General features: G+C 34.6%; 2 protein-coding genes and 1 pseudogene across 2 annotated transcripts; all 3 read right to left on the bottom strand.

Moving 5' to 3' along the window:
* Positions 1-2,706: 2,706 nt before the first annotated feature.
* On the bottom strand, positions 2,707-4,173 carry LOC130505800 (uncharacterized). Its single transcript, XM_057000408.1, has 2 exons — positions 3,740-4,173; positions 2,707-2,966 (listed from the first exon to the last, which is right to left on the bottom strand). Exons 1-2 carry the CDS (start codon positions 4,026-4,028, stop codon positions 2,950-2,952), a joined length of 306 nt encoding a protein of 101 aa, XP_056856388.1. The 5' UTR covers positions 4,029-4,173; the 3' UTR covers positions 2,707-2,949.
* A 5,746-nt stretch (positions 4,174-9,919) lies between these two features.
* Positions 9,920-10,742, bottom strand: LOC130505802 (uncharacterized). Its single transcript, XM_057000409.1, has one exon. It carries the CDS (start codon positions 10,519-10,521, stop codon positions 10,147-10,149), a length of 375 nt encoding a protein of 124 aa, XP_056856389.1. The 5' UTR covers positions 10,522-10,742; the 3' UTR covers positions 9,920-10,146.
* Positions 10,743-12,562: 1,820 nt separating this feature from the next.
* On the bottom strand, positions 12,563-14,658 carry LOC130505801 (hydroxyproline O-arabinosyltransferase 1-like; annotated as a pseudogene).
* Positions 14,659-14,831: the final 173 nt, after the last annotated feature.

Below are 14,831 nucleotides of genomic sequence, written 5' to 3'. Positions count from 1 at the left end.
AGATGTCGAACCAATCCTAAGTGATTCTAATGCAAAGGGAATGCAAGTCTATACTTAATCTAAGTGCAACCAATTGAGTGAAGTGAAGTGAACTAAGAACTAGAGTAGAAATGCAATCAATAACGAAATGATCTTTGTTTCTCAATATGAAGCAAGAGGACTCATGGGATTAGGGAATTGACATTGGGTGATCAAGTTTCAATCTAAAGGTGGCAGCTTTTCAATCAATCTATCAACCTTAAGCCTAGACACAATCCTAAACAAACTCTATCTCTAGATGAATGTTCATTTGCTAAGGTAACTCAAGCATCAAATCTCTTTGGTTGAATGTTACAAAAGCAATCATGGAGAACAAGTCTACTAGCCATCTTAACACCTTTAACAACAAATCTCTTTGGCAAGTATGTTAAAAGCTTAGGAGAGTTGGTTCAGGCATTTCATCAAACACCTTGTGTGGGAAATGCCTAAAGCTCAACTTTTGAGAGGGCCAACTCAAAAGATGCATTGAGAACACTCTACGCAAGGAACAACAGAGATCTATACTAAAACACCTTAGATCTAGCTTAATCACCCTTAGTCTCCCTAACCCATGAATCCAAAAGGAGTCTACTCACTAATCTTCATGATTAACCTTAAACCCATGGTTGATTTAAGAGGAAATCATGTTGAGAAGCAAGTTTATCCAACAATTCAAAAGAAATAGAAGAAAAAAACTAAAGATTCAATCTTTCTTCAAGGTTTCAATGTGTTCTTAAGAGAAAACAAGATAATCCCATCATTAGGGTCTAAGAGTATTTATAGTAGCCTAAAACGAGCTGGTCGACCCAACAAACCTGGGTTGACCCAAGATAATTTGGGTAAAAGTTGGTAAAAACAGATGTGATTTTTTCTAAGTGTCACAGCTGGTTTTTGACGCGTCCAATAAGCCGCTGGAGGTGCAAAAAGCCACTGTGACATCACAGCTGGTTTTTGACGCGTCGTCACTTGGCCACTGCGAGAAGTCGAAATTGGACAGGGGGGAGTTATTTTCCCAGCTGGTTTTTGACTTGGTACATTACACCGCTGCAGAAGGCCGCTGTGACACTTAGGCTCCATTTCGTTTCTCTACCAAAATCACTCTTTTTGCATCAAATCAAGCTCTAAATGCTTCCAACTCACCAAATGACATCTCCATCACCTAATATAGAAAAATGAAGTGCAATGCAACCTAAAACAAGTCTAAATGCTATCCTAAATGATCAAAATGCCAAGATAAAAGAATGACAAAATCTATTAAAAACACAAGATATCAACTCCCCAAACTTGTCCTTTACTTGTCCACAAGTAAACTTTCAAGAACATTTTGGAGAAGAGGTTTGAAGGGTGGGAGCTCATAGCCAAAAGACACCAAAAACACTCAACTTGACATCCTAAAGAAATATAGCAAATAGCATGAGCAACTCTCTTATTACACTCTAGCTTCTCTAGGCCTATCAAGATACTCTTATGCCTTTACACAAGATGCAATACTCATCAACCAACAAGTCTTCCTACCAGCTCTCACATTGATTCACACACACATACACAAGGTGGATTCTCACAAATGGGACATGATCTCAATCACTTGGCTAGGTAAACAAATGGTCTAAAGTGAATGAAGAGAAGGGTTCAAATGCATCATTCTAAAGTGGTATCACTCAGAACAGGGAGCTTGATCATTATGCAAAATTTATCTAAGATTAGAAGCAACTCATGCATACATGGATCCATTCTCATCATTCTACCCTTTTCCTAAGTGATTACAAGTTCTACCCCCATTCACTTCATTCCAACAACAATATAGCAACTCATTTTTCATGTCTAGCCCAATGAACAATTTCTCCTTTTCTCATTTGTTCAATGCTTTTAGCTCTTACTTTCTCGTTTCCCTTCCCCACTATCTTATTGATTCTTCTTATCATTTTTTTTTTCTTTTTCTTTTTTTTTTTTTTTTTTTTTTTTTTTAGGGTGAAGGAGTCAAAGACCACAATCTAGAGCTTTCTTTTCTTTTTATTCTAAGGTCCCTAAGGCTTTTCTTATCAATCTACACTCTTTTGTTCATCTTTCTCAACTTTCTCACTATCCAAACCCAAGATACAAGCTTATAAAGAACATAAACCCAACATCATCCTAGATGCTAACTCAAATGAGGATCCTATGCTAGCAAGAGATGAGAACAAATCTATGTCGCTCCCAATACTCTCAAGATTTTGCACATGACAAGCTATCAAAAAGAAGGCCTCACTCAAGCAAATCAATGTTGGTCTCAAAGAATGGCTAAGGGTTTAGGGGTAGGAGAGTTCCATTTGGGTTAACAAAGGATAATGAATGGAATAAGATAACCCAAATGCGTATGAGATCCATGATCAAGTATGCAAGTGCCCATATGCAAGAGAGATTAAGTTCATTAAGTTCAAGTTCAAATTGGAGTTGGCTTTCAAGAGCAATGCCAATATCAAGCAAGCAACATGTTTCAAGAAGAGAGTTCAAGGCTCGAAACTTACAAGCTCTTTTAAGAGATGCTCAAGCTATTTGATATGTTTAACTAAGGTGTCAAATTGAGTTCTAGACATGTGCTCTTTACAAGGTTTCTCCCAATGCATGAATGCAATATAAATGCTTCTAGAATTTTTTTTTTTTTATGCAAATAAGTATGCAATGCAATGCATGAGACTCATGGTTAGAAAACAAAACAAAAAACAATGTGAGATAGTAGACTCTCCCCCAAACTTACTTCACACAGTCCCTTGTGTGAGAGTAAGCTCAAAGAAGAGATCTAAGAGAAAGAAATAAACATGATAACTAAATATGCACAAGGTTGGAGTGGACATACTTGGAGTTATAAGCTGAATTGGGTGGTAGAGGACCCTTGGCCTCAGATTTGTTTCGCTGGTAGACATGGGCTGAAGTGGAAATGAAGACTTCTCTTATCTAGAGATAGACCCAACCTGAACAACCTCAACAATACTTATTAAACAACTTAAAAAGAAAGAAAGATAAAAAAAAATATATACAATGGATAAACATGGGACTTCCTCCCAAGTGAGCTTGTTTTAAGTCTCTAGCTTGACTTTGTGTGCATGCTAATCATAGGTATCAAAAGGCTGAGCCAATGCACCTTTGGTCCTTCTCCTACAAGAACAAGAAACCAAGTGCGCAAAGGAGCACACTACTGTCCATAGAAAATAGACAGATTTTTCATCAAAGAGCTTCACTATAGATGAATCATGAAATATGAGATGCTCTTTGATGTTTAAATAGGCATGAGAATCAAATGCATTTGGTGGAAAGATAAAGTCAACTACTGGTTCAAACGAGGTTTTAACAAAGTAGTCAACTCTATCTCCATCAACTGAATAAAACACAATGTTCACATTCTCATGATTATTTTTGACAAGGGGGTTTTCTATCTCAAGCAAGAGCTTATCCACATCAAGCTCATCCCCTGTATCAGCAAGAGAAAGAAGAGGTCTAGGTTCATTAAGAATCAAAAACTCAGATTCGAGATCAAATGAAGCACATAGATAGCTCTTGTCAAAACAAACTTCAATATGATCTCTAGCAAGCTTTTCTATTCTCAACTCATCTAGCTTCCTAGTTTCACATATCAGATCAAAACATTCATTGATGAGCACAAGAGAATCATGATCATGGGCAATGTTTTCACCACAAGGCGAGCATATTTTCTCAATTTGAAGTTCTAAAATGGAAATTTCTATACCTTCCAGCTGGAGTGGTGGAGCCCAATCCATTACCTCTTTAAGGTCATAGGCAACATTAAACTCATACTTTGTAACCTCCCTTCCTTCAAGCTCTGCTCGATCCTTAATAAGCTCCAACCGGATCCTTCGTGCTAGGGATGTCTTTGCCGAACCTGGGTACTCCTTCTGAAGCTCATATAACATCACAAGTTGTGCTGGTGTGAGTATACTTGCATCAAAGTCATCTTGAATGTGATATTCAAATGTGTCTTCCTCTTCTTGTGGCTCCCCATGGTAACTTGAAGCCATCTCTACAAATAACAAAAGCTAGAAGAAAAGGTTAGTAACTGTACAAAAGCAAAACAAAGCAAGAAAATAAAGCTTAGTCTCAAGAAAGATTGAAATCCTAATGATAAATCTACTAGTTCCCCGGCAACTGCGCCAATTTGATATTAGAAGTTTTCAAGGCTCCCAAGTCAAATGATAGTATAAAAGATTGTCGAACCACAGAGAACTAGAGATCTATAGCACTAAGAATACACAAACTCTCCTAATCTAAGCAAATAAGAAGATGATGATGGTAACAAACTAAGGTCCTAGAAATATAAATAAGGTGATCTCAAATCCAAACTAGAAACAAATGCAAGAACTCAATCAAATGCTAAGGTGGACCCATGGGAAAGAGACTTGATCTTGGGTGACTAAGATCCAAACTAGAGTGGCAAGCTATCAATCAAACACTTTCCTTATGCCTAAACACAACACTAAACAAGCTCTATCTCTAGATGAATGTTCTTTTGCTAAAGCAACTCAAGCATCTAATCTCTTAGGTTGAATGTTACTAAAGCAAACATGGAGAACAAGCCTAATAGCAATCTTAGCCTCTTTAACAACAAATCTCTTTGGCAAAGTAGACTAAAAGCATTGAAGAGTTGGTTCAGACATTTCATCATACACCTTTCGGGCAGGAAATGTCTAGGGATCTATTTTAGTATGATCAAGACTAAAATAGCATTGAGAACCCTCAACAAGCAAAGAAATAAGTAGATCTAACATTAAACACTCTAGATCTTCATTAATCACCCTTAATCACCCTAGCCCATGAATCCAAAATGTGTCTACTCCCTAATCTCCATGATAAACCTCAAATCCATATGAGATTCAAGGCTAATCATGTTAATGATTAAGAGAAACAAGATATAAGATGAAGATTCCAAATTCCTTAGAATGATAAAAGATTCAAGCTTTTACAAGATGAGGCAAAGTCTAGAGAGAAAATGAGATGATTACAAAGATTAGGTCTACAAAGTATTTATAGTAGCTAGAAACATAAGGATAAAAGAGTAAAAACAAGTCTGATAAACTCTCAAATGCTAACTATGAAAATGGTCGCAACTGCCTTTGGCGCTGACAAAAAGCCGTTGAGGAGTGCAGAAACCCGCTGGGATATGCACACCGGCTTCTCGTCACGTTCACCAAGCCGCTGCAACATCTCGAAGTCGGGCAGGGAGGGTCGATTTTCTCCAGCGGTCTGGTGAAGCCGCTGCACCAAAAGCCGCTCCAACACTTAGAATTTTCAGCAGAACTTCTGCACCGGCTTCTCGTCAGGACGTCAGGCCGCTGGGTGACGCTAGGCCGCTGGGTGATGTGCATCGGCTTCCTGCAAGGTCAAAATGCCGCTGCCTGTCACATGAAGCCGCTGGGACACTTGGTCATCACACCATGAACTCGAAAAACACCAATCTTGCCTCCAATCCACCTCCAATTGCTCCAAAATCACCATTTGGCATCTCCATCACCTGATAAGAACAAATGCAATGCAATGCAAACTAAACAAGTCTAAATGCTATCCTAGATGATCAAAATGCATGATAAATGAATGATAAAATCTATTAAAAACACAAGATATCATACATTGAAACAGCATAAAAAAAGTTCAAAGTACTCCATACCTTAAATATTGATTATTTAAAATTCACTTTACACCCTAAAATTTATGAACCGAGAATGTATATGTTTGAACTTTGAACTACATAAACCTTAACCGTAAATATTTATTTATAATTCACTTTACACCTTAAAATTTATGGTTCATACCCTAAACCGAGAATGTATATTTTTGAGCTACACAAACCCTAAACCCTAACATATATATAAACCCTAAGTTTGATATTATGCTTATACAAATTAATGTTCCATTTTTTAAAAAAGGTTGTTATAAGAAACATCCATATTATATAATTTAACCCAAAAAAACTGACATAGTTTGTTGAAATTTTAGATATTGTCATATGAAAAATCTTATCCACCAAGAAAAATCATTAAATAGTCAAATATTAAACAATTTATATAACAGATTTTAGAAAGTAAAATTTATACGAATCTCCTAAAATATAGTAACTAAATCTAACATCATCACTAAATGCAGACATAATATTAGGCATAGTCTGTAGTCGGGTGGTGAAGGCGTTCCGTGGATCCCCAAGGGACCCGAGTTTGAATCCGCACCACACCAAATTTCTACAACGCGTAGCCACTGGAGCTTTCACATTCTCTCTCCGGGGAATGGTTTACCATTTTTTTAATATTAGGCATATGCCATATTCATCAAGCAAAATCTTTCAATAAAATATAAACATTAATTATATATACGATTTGTCTTAAATGGTGTAACCGAATTAAAATTGTGCTCATTTTAATACCTAAACTATACTAATTTTAGTCAAAATATTAAATTAGTTTCAAACGATTTTTAAAAAAAATTAAAATTTTATTTTAAGTTTTAAAATAAAATTAAATAATTTTTATAATATTTTAAATTTATAAAAATAGAATAAAATAAAATAATTACTTTAAAAATTCAGAAAATAATCTAACTAATACTATACAAAATTCAGATTACCCAAAATTCAGTTACTTTTATTCTTAAAAGATAAAATAAAACATGAAATTTTTGTAAGATTTTGTTTTAAATATTAGAGATTTTATAAGTTTTGGTTGAAGTTTATTATTAAAATGAGTATAATTTAATATTCATCTCTAATTAAATCAAGAGATATAAACAATACAAAAACTATAAATTCCATTCCGTTTAATTAAAACTATGAGTACAAACAACACAACTATTGAGGTGATTGGTTGTGTTGTAGTTTTAAAATATGTGCTGTAAATTTAGTTTGTAGAATATTTTTTTTAATGTATCAGTTGTAGTTATAAAAATTAAATATAAAAATAAAGATAGTATGAATATACTTCTACAGCCATATATTTTTCCTACATCACAAAAATAAGGCTTATACAAATTAATGTTACAATTTGAAAAACAATTGGTTGTTATATGACTCATACGAATAATATGATTATAATCATAGTGATTCAAAATTAATATTTATATGAAAATGACAATACAAATTTTAACTTACAGTTAAATATATATAATATGTTCATATAAAAAATACAATGTTAATATAACTTATGTTATCAGAGTCTTATCTTGGTTTATCCCATGAATGAAATCGTGGAAAAAGTTTAAGAAAATATCAAGAAACCTAAAAAACGTTATTTTCTTTTTTTTTTCTGAAAACAAAACGGTCATAAAATCATATTTTATGATATTAGACCGTGTTTATTTAATAAATGCAAACCCATTTTTACCCCTGAGACCCATTTGTATAGAATATAATTTTTTATTTTTCATTATCCATTAAAAACGATCTCTTTTTAAAGTTTATAGGTTACATTTAATAAAAATTACTAATAAAAATAAATTAATTTAATTATTAAGAATAAAAATTTGAAAATTTTTAATCTCATGAAACAATTTCTATGATCATAATTACATCTTTTCATATCATGTCCAGTCCAACATATAAGTATCTTTTAAATACATAAAAAATCAACAAAATTGAAAAAAAGATTATCGTATATAAAAAATGCATAATCTTATAATTAACAAAATTTGACCACAATTTCAAAAGAAACAAATCCCGCGCTTTGAAAGCGCGGGTCAAAATCTAGTATTTTATTAATAATTATTACTTAATAGTATATATATAACCGAAGCATATCAATTGTTTTTAACTATAGTATGAACATGCTATTAATAACTAACATTAATATGGTATGCAGGTGATTAAAATCACAATAAGGATTCACCTTCATTATTGCTACCATATCTACACCGTGTGCTTACATATTCATTAGGAAACTTTTTTATATTACAATGATAATAAACAAAAAAACAAATATAAAAAAATTATATTTTTAAAAAGAAATTAAAACATAAAATATAAAAGCATTTAAAATAAAAAATAGGTTTTCAAAACTAAAAAATACGCATTTTGATTATAAAAGGGCGGGTATTAAAATAGAATAACCTATTTTATAATTATAATTTTTTATAGATATAGGTGTGGTTCAATTATTTTAATAAAATAGATTAAAACCTCTTATTAACCATTTAGGAGAAATATTATACCAAGAAAATCACAAATATGACTAAAATCACAAATATGACTTAAGAACAAAAATATAAAAATTAAATTTCTAAGAAGATATAAAACAAAAAATATATCCGTCTTTTTAAGGCGGGTCAAAAAAATATAATCTCCCGATAACCGCAAAATTAAGCGGAGCAAATACAAAATTATTTTTTGCGGATTATGCGGGTCAGGCTTTTTGACCAAAAGAAATTGAAATCCGCAGGTTGACGGGTCAGCGAACCAGGTTTAACCCGCAATCCAGTCCTAACCGAACGTATACCAGATCAATTTTAAATTGCAATTATTCAATAAAATGTATTTTGATTAAGACTTATTCACAAATATAACCAACACACACAAATATGATAATTAAAATTAAAACAAAAAATATACCCGCCCTTTTAAGGGCGGGTCAGAATCGAATTACTAATTAATTGTTACAAGACTAGAATGAGTTGCATATTTTATTATTTTTTTATAAACCTATCGATTGATCCGGTCGATCCTATGAGAAATGTATTTAGTGTTAAAGAGTAGACTACTTCGAAAGTGTATCATACTGACTGATCCGAATTTGATTACCTTCTAATTAATTTTAAATTATCTATTACAGTCAATTATATAAACCATCTGGACCGAAATCCAAATTCAGACTGGTCAAATAATGATAATTTAACTACTAATATTTGAAGACTATGCCAATTTTCAACTTGCTAAGACCGGTTTTGAACCTGACAATGTATCTACTTAGACCTCTGTTTATAAGGGTAACTATTGGAAAGAGGAAACTACAAGCCTCAACTAGAGAGACTTAACTTTGATGTGTTTGTGGCGAATTGGTGGAATGGGCCAAGGACGAAATCAATATAAATGGGTCTAGCCCAGTTACTGTTACACATAGCCCAACATCTTCAACCGATCTATCTCATTTCTCATTGCCCTATGCTTTTGATCATCTCAATGAAAATATGATTTTTGTAGTAGGACAGAAACATGACAAATAGATTATCCACCTTTGTTATTGAGAAAGCAAGTCATACTCTTGTAAAACGCCGTTGGAAAAAACATAAACTGATAAACAAAAGATTATCCACCTTTGTTATTGAGGGAGCAAGTCATACTCTTGGAAAACGCCGTTGGAAAAAACATAAACTGATAAACAAACGTAACAGTGTAGTAGCTCAGCTCAGTAAGTAAACAAGCACACAAATTGTCCTTACTCTTTTCTTAATATGTTTGACGAGGGTTTAGATGTATTGGGTTTTGGTCCTGTGGTTCCTACCGAGAGCAAGAGATCCTTGATGGAACGAGTTAGACAAGAACTCAAACATGTAATAATATATATATATTCTGACGGGAGAAAATTAAGGATGACATGAATGATCTTCTAAGAAATGTATAAAAGCTTTGTTTGGGTTGAAAAGGGTTATGACATCTCCAATGGGACTGGAAAATACTATTTTGGTGTAGTTTTTACACCAAAACCATCTCCAATGGAACTGCAAAAATTACACCATTTTGGTGCAACACTATAACTTCACACCAAATTTGGTGACACTATTCACCACACTAAAACACTATTCACTCCACTAAAATACTATCCACTTATTTTATTAATAAAACTTACAAATAAATAAATAAAAAATGATAAATAAATACATATAATATTATAAAATAACTTTTAGTGTGAAGTTTAGTGTTGTGGTTGGAGAAAAACTCTTTTTTAGTACTAAAATTACACTTAAATAGTGTGGTTTTGACACAAAAATAGTGTCATGGGTTGGAGATGCTTACAGGTAGAAAACACTAGACATAATCTAACTTGGAGAGTGGCGATTGAACAACAAGTAACGCCTAAATTATTTTATAACCACTTTCTCTATGTTTGGTATTAACATTTATAACACGATCAATAAAAATAATACAAAAAAGGAGAGATAAATATATCAAACTTTTACAACAGCCGGAGGAGCTACATATCTCTCCGGTGAAGGACTTTCGCCGGCGCCGCCGTCGTCAAAATTAAGACTGTAGTTTTTGAGATCGTACGTGAAATCCACATCTCTTCTGATCTTCTTCTTTCCACTGCTAAAACTTCTTATGAAGTTTTTCCATTTTGGCCCCGCAAGTTTCTCAGAAATCTCTTTTGGCCCCTTCAGTGTCCTGCTCCACCAACTCTCTCCTTTCTCTTCCTGCAAGTTACCGCTCCAGCCACCATCTCCTCTTCTTTTCCACCAGAAGTTACAGAGATACCCACACCCGCAAAATGCCGCCGTTTCTTGGTAATCATCTGAGAGTAGATTTTCTTGATCCGTGGCCATGAAGACAGAGAAACGTTGTCGTCTTTGAGAGTAAAATGGTTAAAGAAGAGACTCGAACAATGTATTTGGACACAGCTGAGTGTGATTAAGCCGTATGGCGTTCCGACCGTTGGACTATATAGTGATGGGGTTTCTCATTTGACCGTTATTTCGAAGATCGTGACAGTAATGTGACAGAGAGCAGTGGTCTAGCTGGCTAACATTAAAGACAGCTGTGAAGAAGGGAGCGAAACGGTTGCTTTCTTTCTTTATTATGCATTCGTCTTTTGTCTTTAAGGATCATTATGAAATATGATAATATTGGCGCATTATAAATTATAAATGCACTAAGATAGCGTATGAAATGAAAAGGGCGTGTGTAGAGACTCTCTTTTTCTCCTCCTTCTCTCTAAAACTTTCGTCTTCGCCGACTGTTCTTCACGTTTTCCGGCCGGCGGTCCTGGCTATTAGCCACCGTCGGTCCGGTCTCCTGCGTTTATAGTTTTATGTTTATAATCTTGCTTAGTTTTCGTTCCGGCGTGGAGGTTTTTCGGAGCTGCATGTCGCCGTCTAAGTTCCGGTATCACACCTTCTGTTCGGTGGATGACCGGCGTATGACTCTGGGGCTGTGCCGTTTCTTCTTCGGTGGTCGCCGGCTTTCATGGTTTCTTTGGGAGTGCTCGAGCTGTAACACGGTGTCTGGTGTCGATTTGTGTGTGGTGATGGTTGTCTTCGACGAGATTTTGATACTAAATCGATTGATTCTCTCCAGAAACGAGGAGGAGGTGTAGAAACTACTGAATCTTTTACTCCCCGATACTGTTGTTGGTGGAGATTTTCGGTGGTCGTTTGAGTTCCCGGTTGTGACCGGTGGTCAAGTTCCCGTATTGACTTTATATGAGTGAAGACAGTGTTAGCTCGTGTGTCTGCAAATACTATGATTCCGATGACTTGGTGGAGCGATGTGCAGCGGCTCCGGCGACGGTTTCAAGCGGTGGAGAAGATGACGTCTCGATTGCCACGTGTCTTCGTTGAGTCTCGTGTATCAACACGTAGAGTTGGAGTGCGGTGGGGATTGGGTTTCTTTTCCGTTTTTAGGCTTTGAACTGTTGGCTTCGTAGGCCTCATGTGTAGTTGCTTAGTTGTTTTGGGTTCTATTCTGTTTCAGACCCAATATTATTTTATGTATCTTTTTGGGCTTTAGCCCTTTATATTAATAAGATGGCAAAAAAAAAAAGCGTATGAAATGAAAAGTGAAAGTAGCAATTCCATTTATATTTTGTGACGTTTGAAGTTTCCTTAGGGAAGATATTCGGTCCGTTTCAAATTAATCTATATTTTAGGTTTTTCATATTTATTAATAAAATACATTATTTAGTATTAAATATATAGTCTTTTGTGATTATTTTTTTCGCATAACTTTCAACCAATCAAAATTTAGTAACTATAATTAATTTACTTGAAATTTACAACTTATCATTATTATTTGTTAAAAATTACATTGAAAAAGTAAAAATAATACAATTTTTTGAAACAATTTTTTTTTTAAATGTGGACTCATTTTAAACGGAGGAAGTAATAAATAGAGAGGGATGAGAGCAACTAATAGTAATGATAATTAAGTAATTAATTAATTAGAGTGACAATAATAAAAGACAAAACAAAAAGTAGTTAAGACAAAAGATCATCAAAGGTTGGCAGCCTGAAAAAAAAAGAAAAAAAGGTTGGCAGCCTGGCATGGCAAGTGATGATTAGCCGTTGGGTTAAAGGACAAAAAGTTGGGTCAGATTTGTTGAATAAACCAACCAAGGCACCATTTAAGATAAGGCTGTCCATGTTGTCCAGTCTTAGCTATAAAATGAACTCACTAATACACTAATCACCTCCATTATTCATAATGTTTACTGACGTCATAACAAAGATTATATTATGTACATTTTCTGTTTAAATAAATTCTCAACCCAAGAGAATGGAATCTCACTATTTTACCTCTAAGCTAAGAGTTTGAGTTTTGGGATAGTGGCTTGGTTTGGTCGTTTACTTGTGATGAAAGATACATCCATTTTTCTCTTTAATAAGTTCAATATCATTTGATTAAGATCGGGGTTTGTTTGAAAAGCTATATAATTTACAAACGAAACCGACAACGTATACAGATAGATTAGGACACAAGTAAACTGTTTCTATCTCTCTCTCTCTCTCTATCTATCTATGATCCCCAGTCTGGAAGGTTTGCCGTGGCTTCATTCACCATCTTCACTAACGTTACCTGCCAATAATAAATACATCAATAAAGAAAACTTCGAAACTGTGTTCTAATCATATGTAGAGAGATGTTTCAGCATAATTATATATGATGATTGTTTCCGAATAATCAAAGGCAGGATATGTAAACATACCACACTCTGTGGAACACCAGGTGGTGGCATTGTAAGGTTCTTTGGTGGCGGTGATTAATATACGATCTTTTGTCAAATCTCCATTCCCCAACCTTCCCATAGGTTAAGTGACCCTGAAGCACCAATCATTCTCTTTATCAATTACAGTCCACATTGATTGCTATAATCATTTTTACATTCAAAATCTGAAATCTTTACCTTCATATCAAAGTCACATCCATAAGTGTAGTGTATGATGTACTTGTCACCAACCTCTTTATCCCATGGAGGCTGATTTTATTATTACCACAAACATAACATAACCAAAGTTTCTTTAGTTATAATACATGAAAAAAATAAACATCTTATCTATGTAACAAGCAAACAATACATAGAATCTACGAGGTCCAGGCCATAAATATTTCACTATCCCCAAACTCAAAAGTATTGTGTATAGGGTTACCTGAATCATGAAGTTTTTGTGTAGAACATTGCTAACACCATGCAACGCAGATGAAACCGCATAAGCATACCTATATATAACATAAGTTATAGTCAAATCTAAACAAAAAAAAATATTGTTTTTTTTCTATCAAAAGATTTGTACATTCAAGAACCCATCCAAAAGCCTTGTCTGCTTCAGGATCCTTCTTCATAGCTAAAGAAACATTCATCCAAGTAGGAGCAATCTTCTTCAAATCCTCCTGTAAAAAACCATAAAGAGACACCCTTTTAGAACCTGATCACAAACTCTTCAGGACAAAGAAATAAAAAAAAAAAAAAACCTTTCCGACGATGACAGGAGAGTTCCCTATGGGATCAATGTTGGTCACAGGTCCTCTCTCTTCAGGATAATACTTCCTCAACACCTTCTCGTACTTCTTCGGCTCGATGTAAAAGAAAGGAAACGCAGCTCCGAACCCATCTTTAGCTAGGTTCGGTATAGGTTTCACAATGACATGATCAGGTTCCGACATGAGAACATAACTGCATACAATTAACAAAAAAAAAAAATCATTACTTTATTAACCAAAAGTGAAAGCAAAAGCATCTTACTCTTCTTTAATGTCAGTTTGTTGAAGCCATTGTACAAACGCCCATGGTCTGTTTAGTACAACATAACCTGTTCAGACAAAAACCTTTAACTCATTTGTCCGAATAAAAAGAAAAAGAAAATTCAAAATTTGGAATTTTGGATTTTACCTGATCCATCCCAGAAGGTAGAGGCTGGGCGACGAAAGTAGGAATCTCATCCATATACTTATCGGGTTTACCGTTGTGCAAGATCCGGGTAAACCCGCCCATTTCGGATCCGGGTCCAGCGGAAGCTTTAGCCTTTTTGAACCAGTAGTACATGACTCTGCATTGCCACGTGTTGTAGACGGAGTCGGAGGCCGTCACGGCCGTGTGGAAGAGTCTCTGTTTCCTCTCGCGGATTCTGGATCCGCCGAGTGGCAATTGGATGACTGGGTCCTCATCGTCGAAGCCTTGCTTGAGAGGAGCGTTGGAGGAGATGATGATGTTGTATGTGATTAGAGCGACGGAGAGGGTAATGAGAAGTGGGTAGAACAGAGTTGTTCCACCGCAACCCATTTCAGAGAGAGTTTCGGAGAAGGAGGAAGCAGAGAGTGTGTTCAAAGTCGTCGTCGTTGTCTTCTTCTTAGTTATAGTTCGGTGATGAAGAGAATTAAACTGTTCCTAATGTACTTATCAGAGGAATGAATGTTTGTAACTAAACCCAGATCTGAACCAAACTCGAACCAATAAACTTTAATTTATATCCAAATCGAGTTATTAGTTGAACAAGAATTTTATAAAAACGGTATTTTGAATATTATTTAACTTAATCTAAATCCCTTTGAACAAAACAAAAACTATAAAATTCCTAAAATACTCATTTATTTTTCTATCTATCCATAAAATAATCAAATTAAAAATTATTTTATATCCAAA

The sequence above is a fragment of the Raphanus sativus genome, unplaced genomic scaffold (assembly GCF_000801105.2).
Source record: "Raphanus sativus cultivar WK10039 unplaced genomic scaffold, ASM80110v3 Scaffold2590, whole genome shotgun sequence".
In the NCBI taxonomy this organism is placed as follows: Eukaryota; Viridiplantae; Streptophyta; class Magnoliopsida; order Brassicales; family Brassicaceae; genus Raphanus; species Raphanus sativus.
The sequence above is the reverse complement of the archived record's forward strand: the minus strand, read 5'-3'. Positions and strand labels throughout refer to the sequence as shown.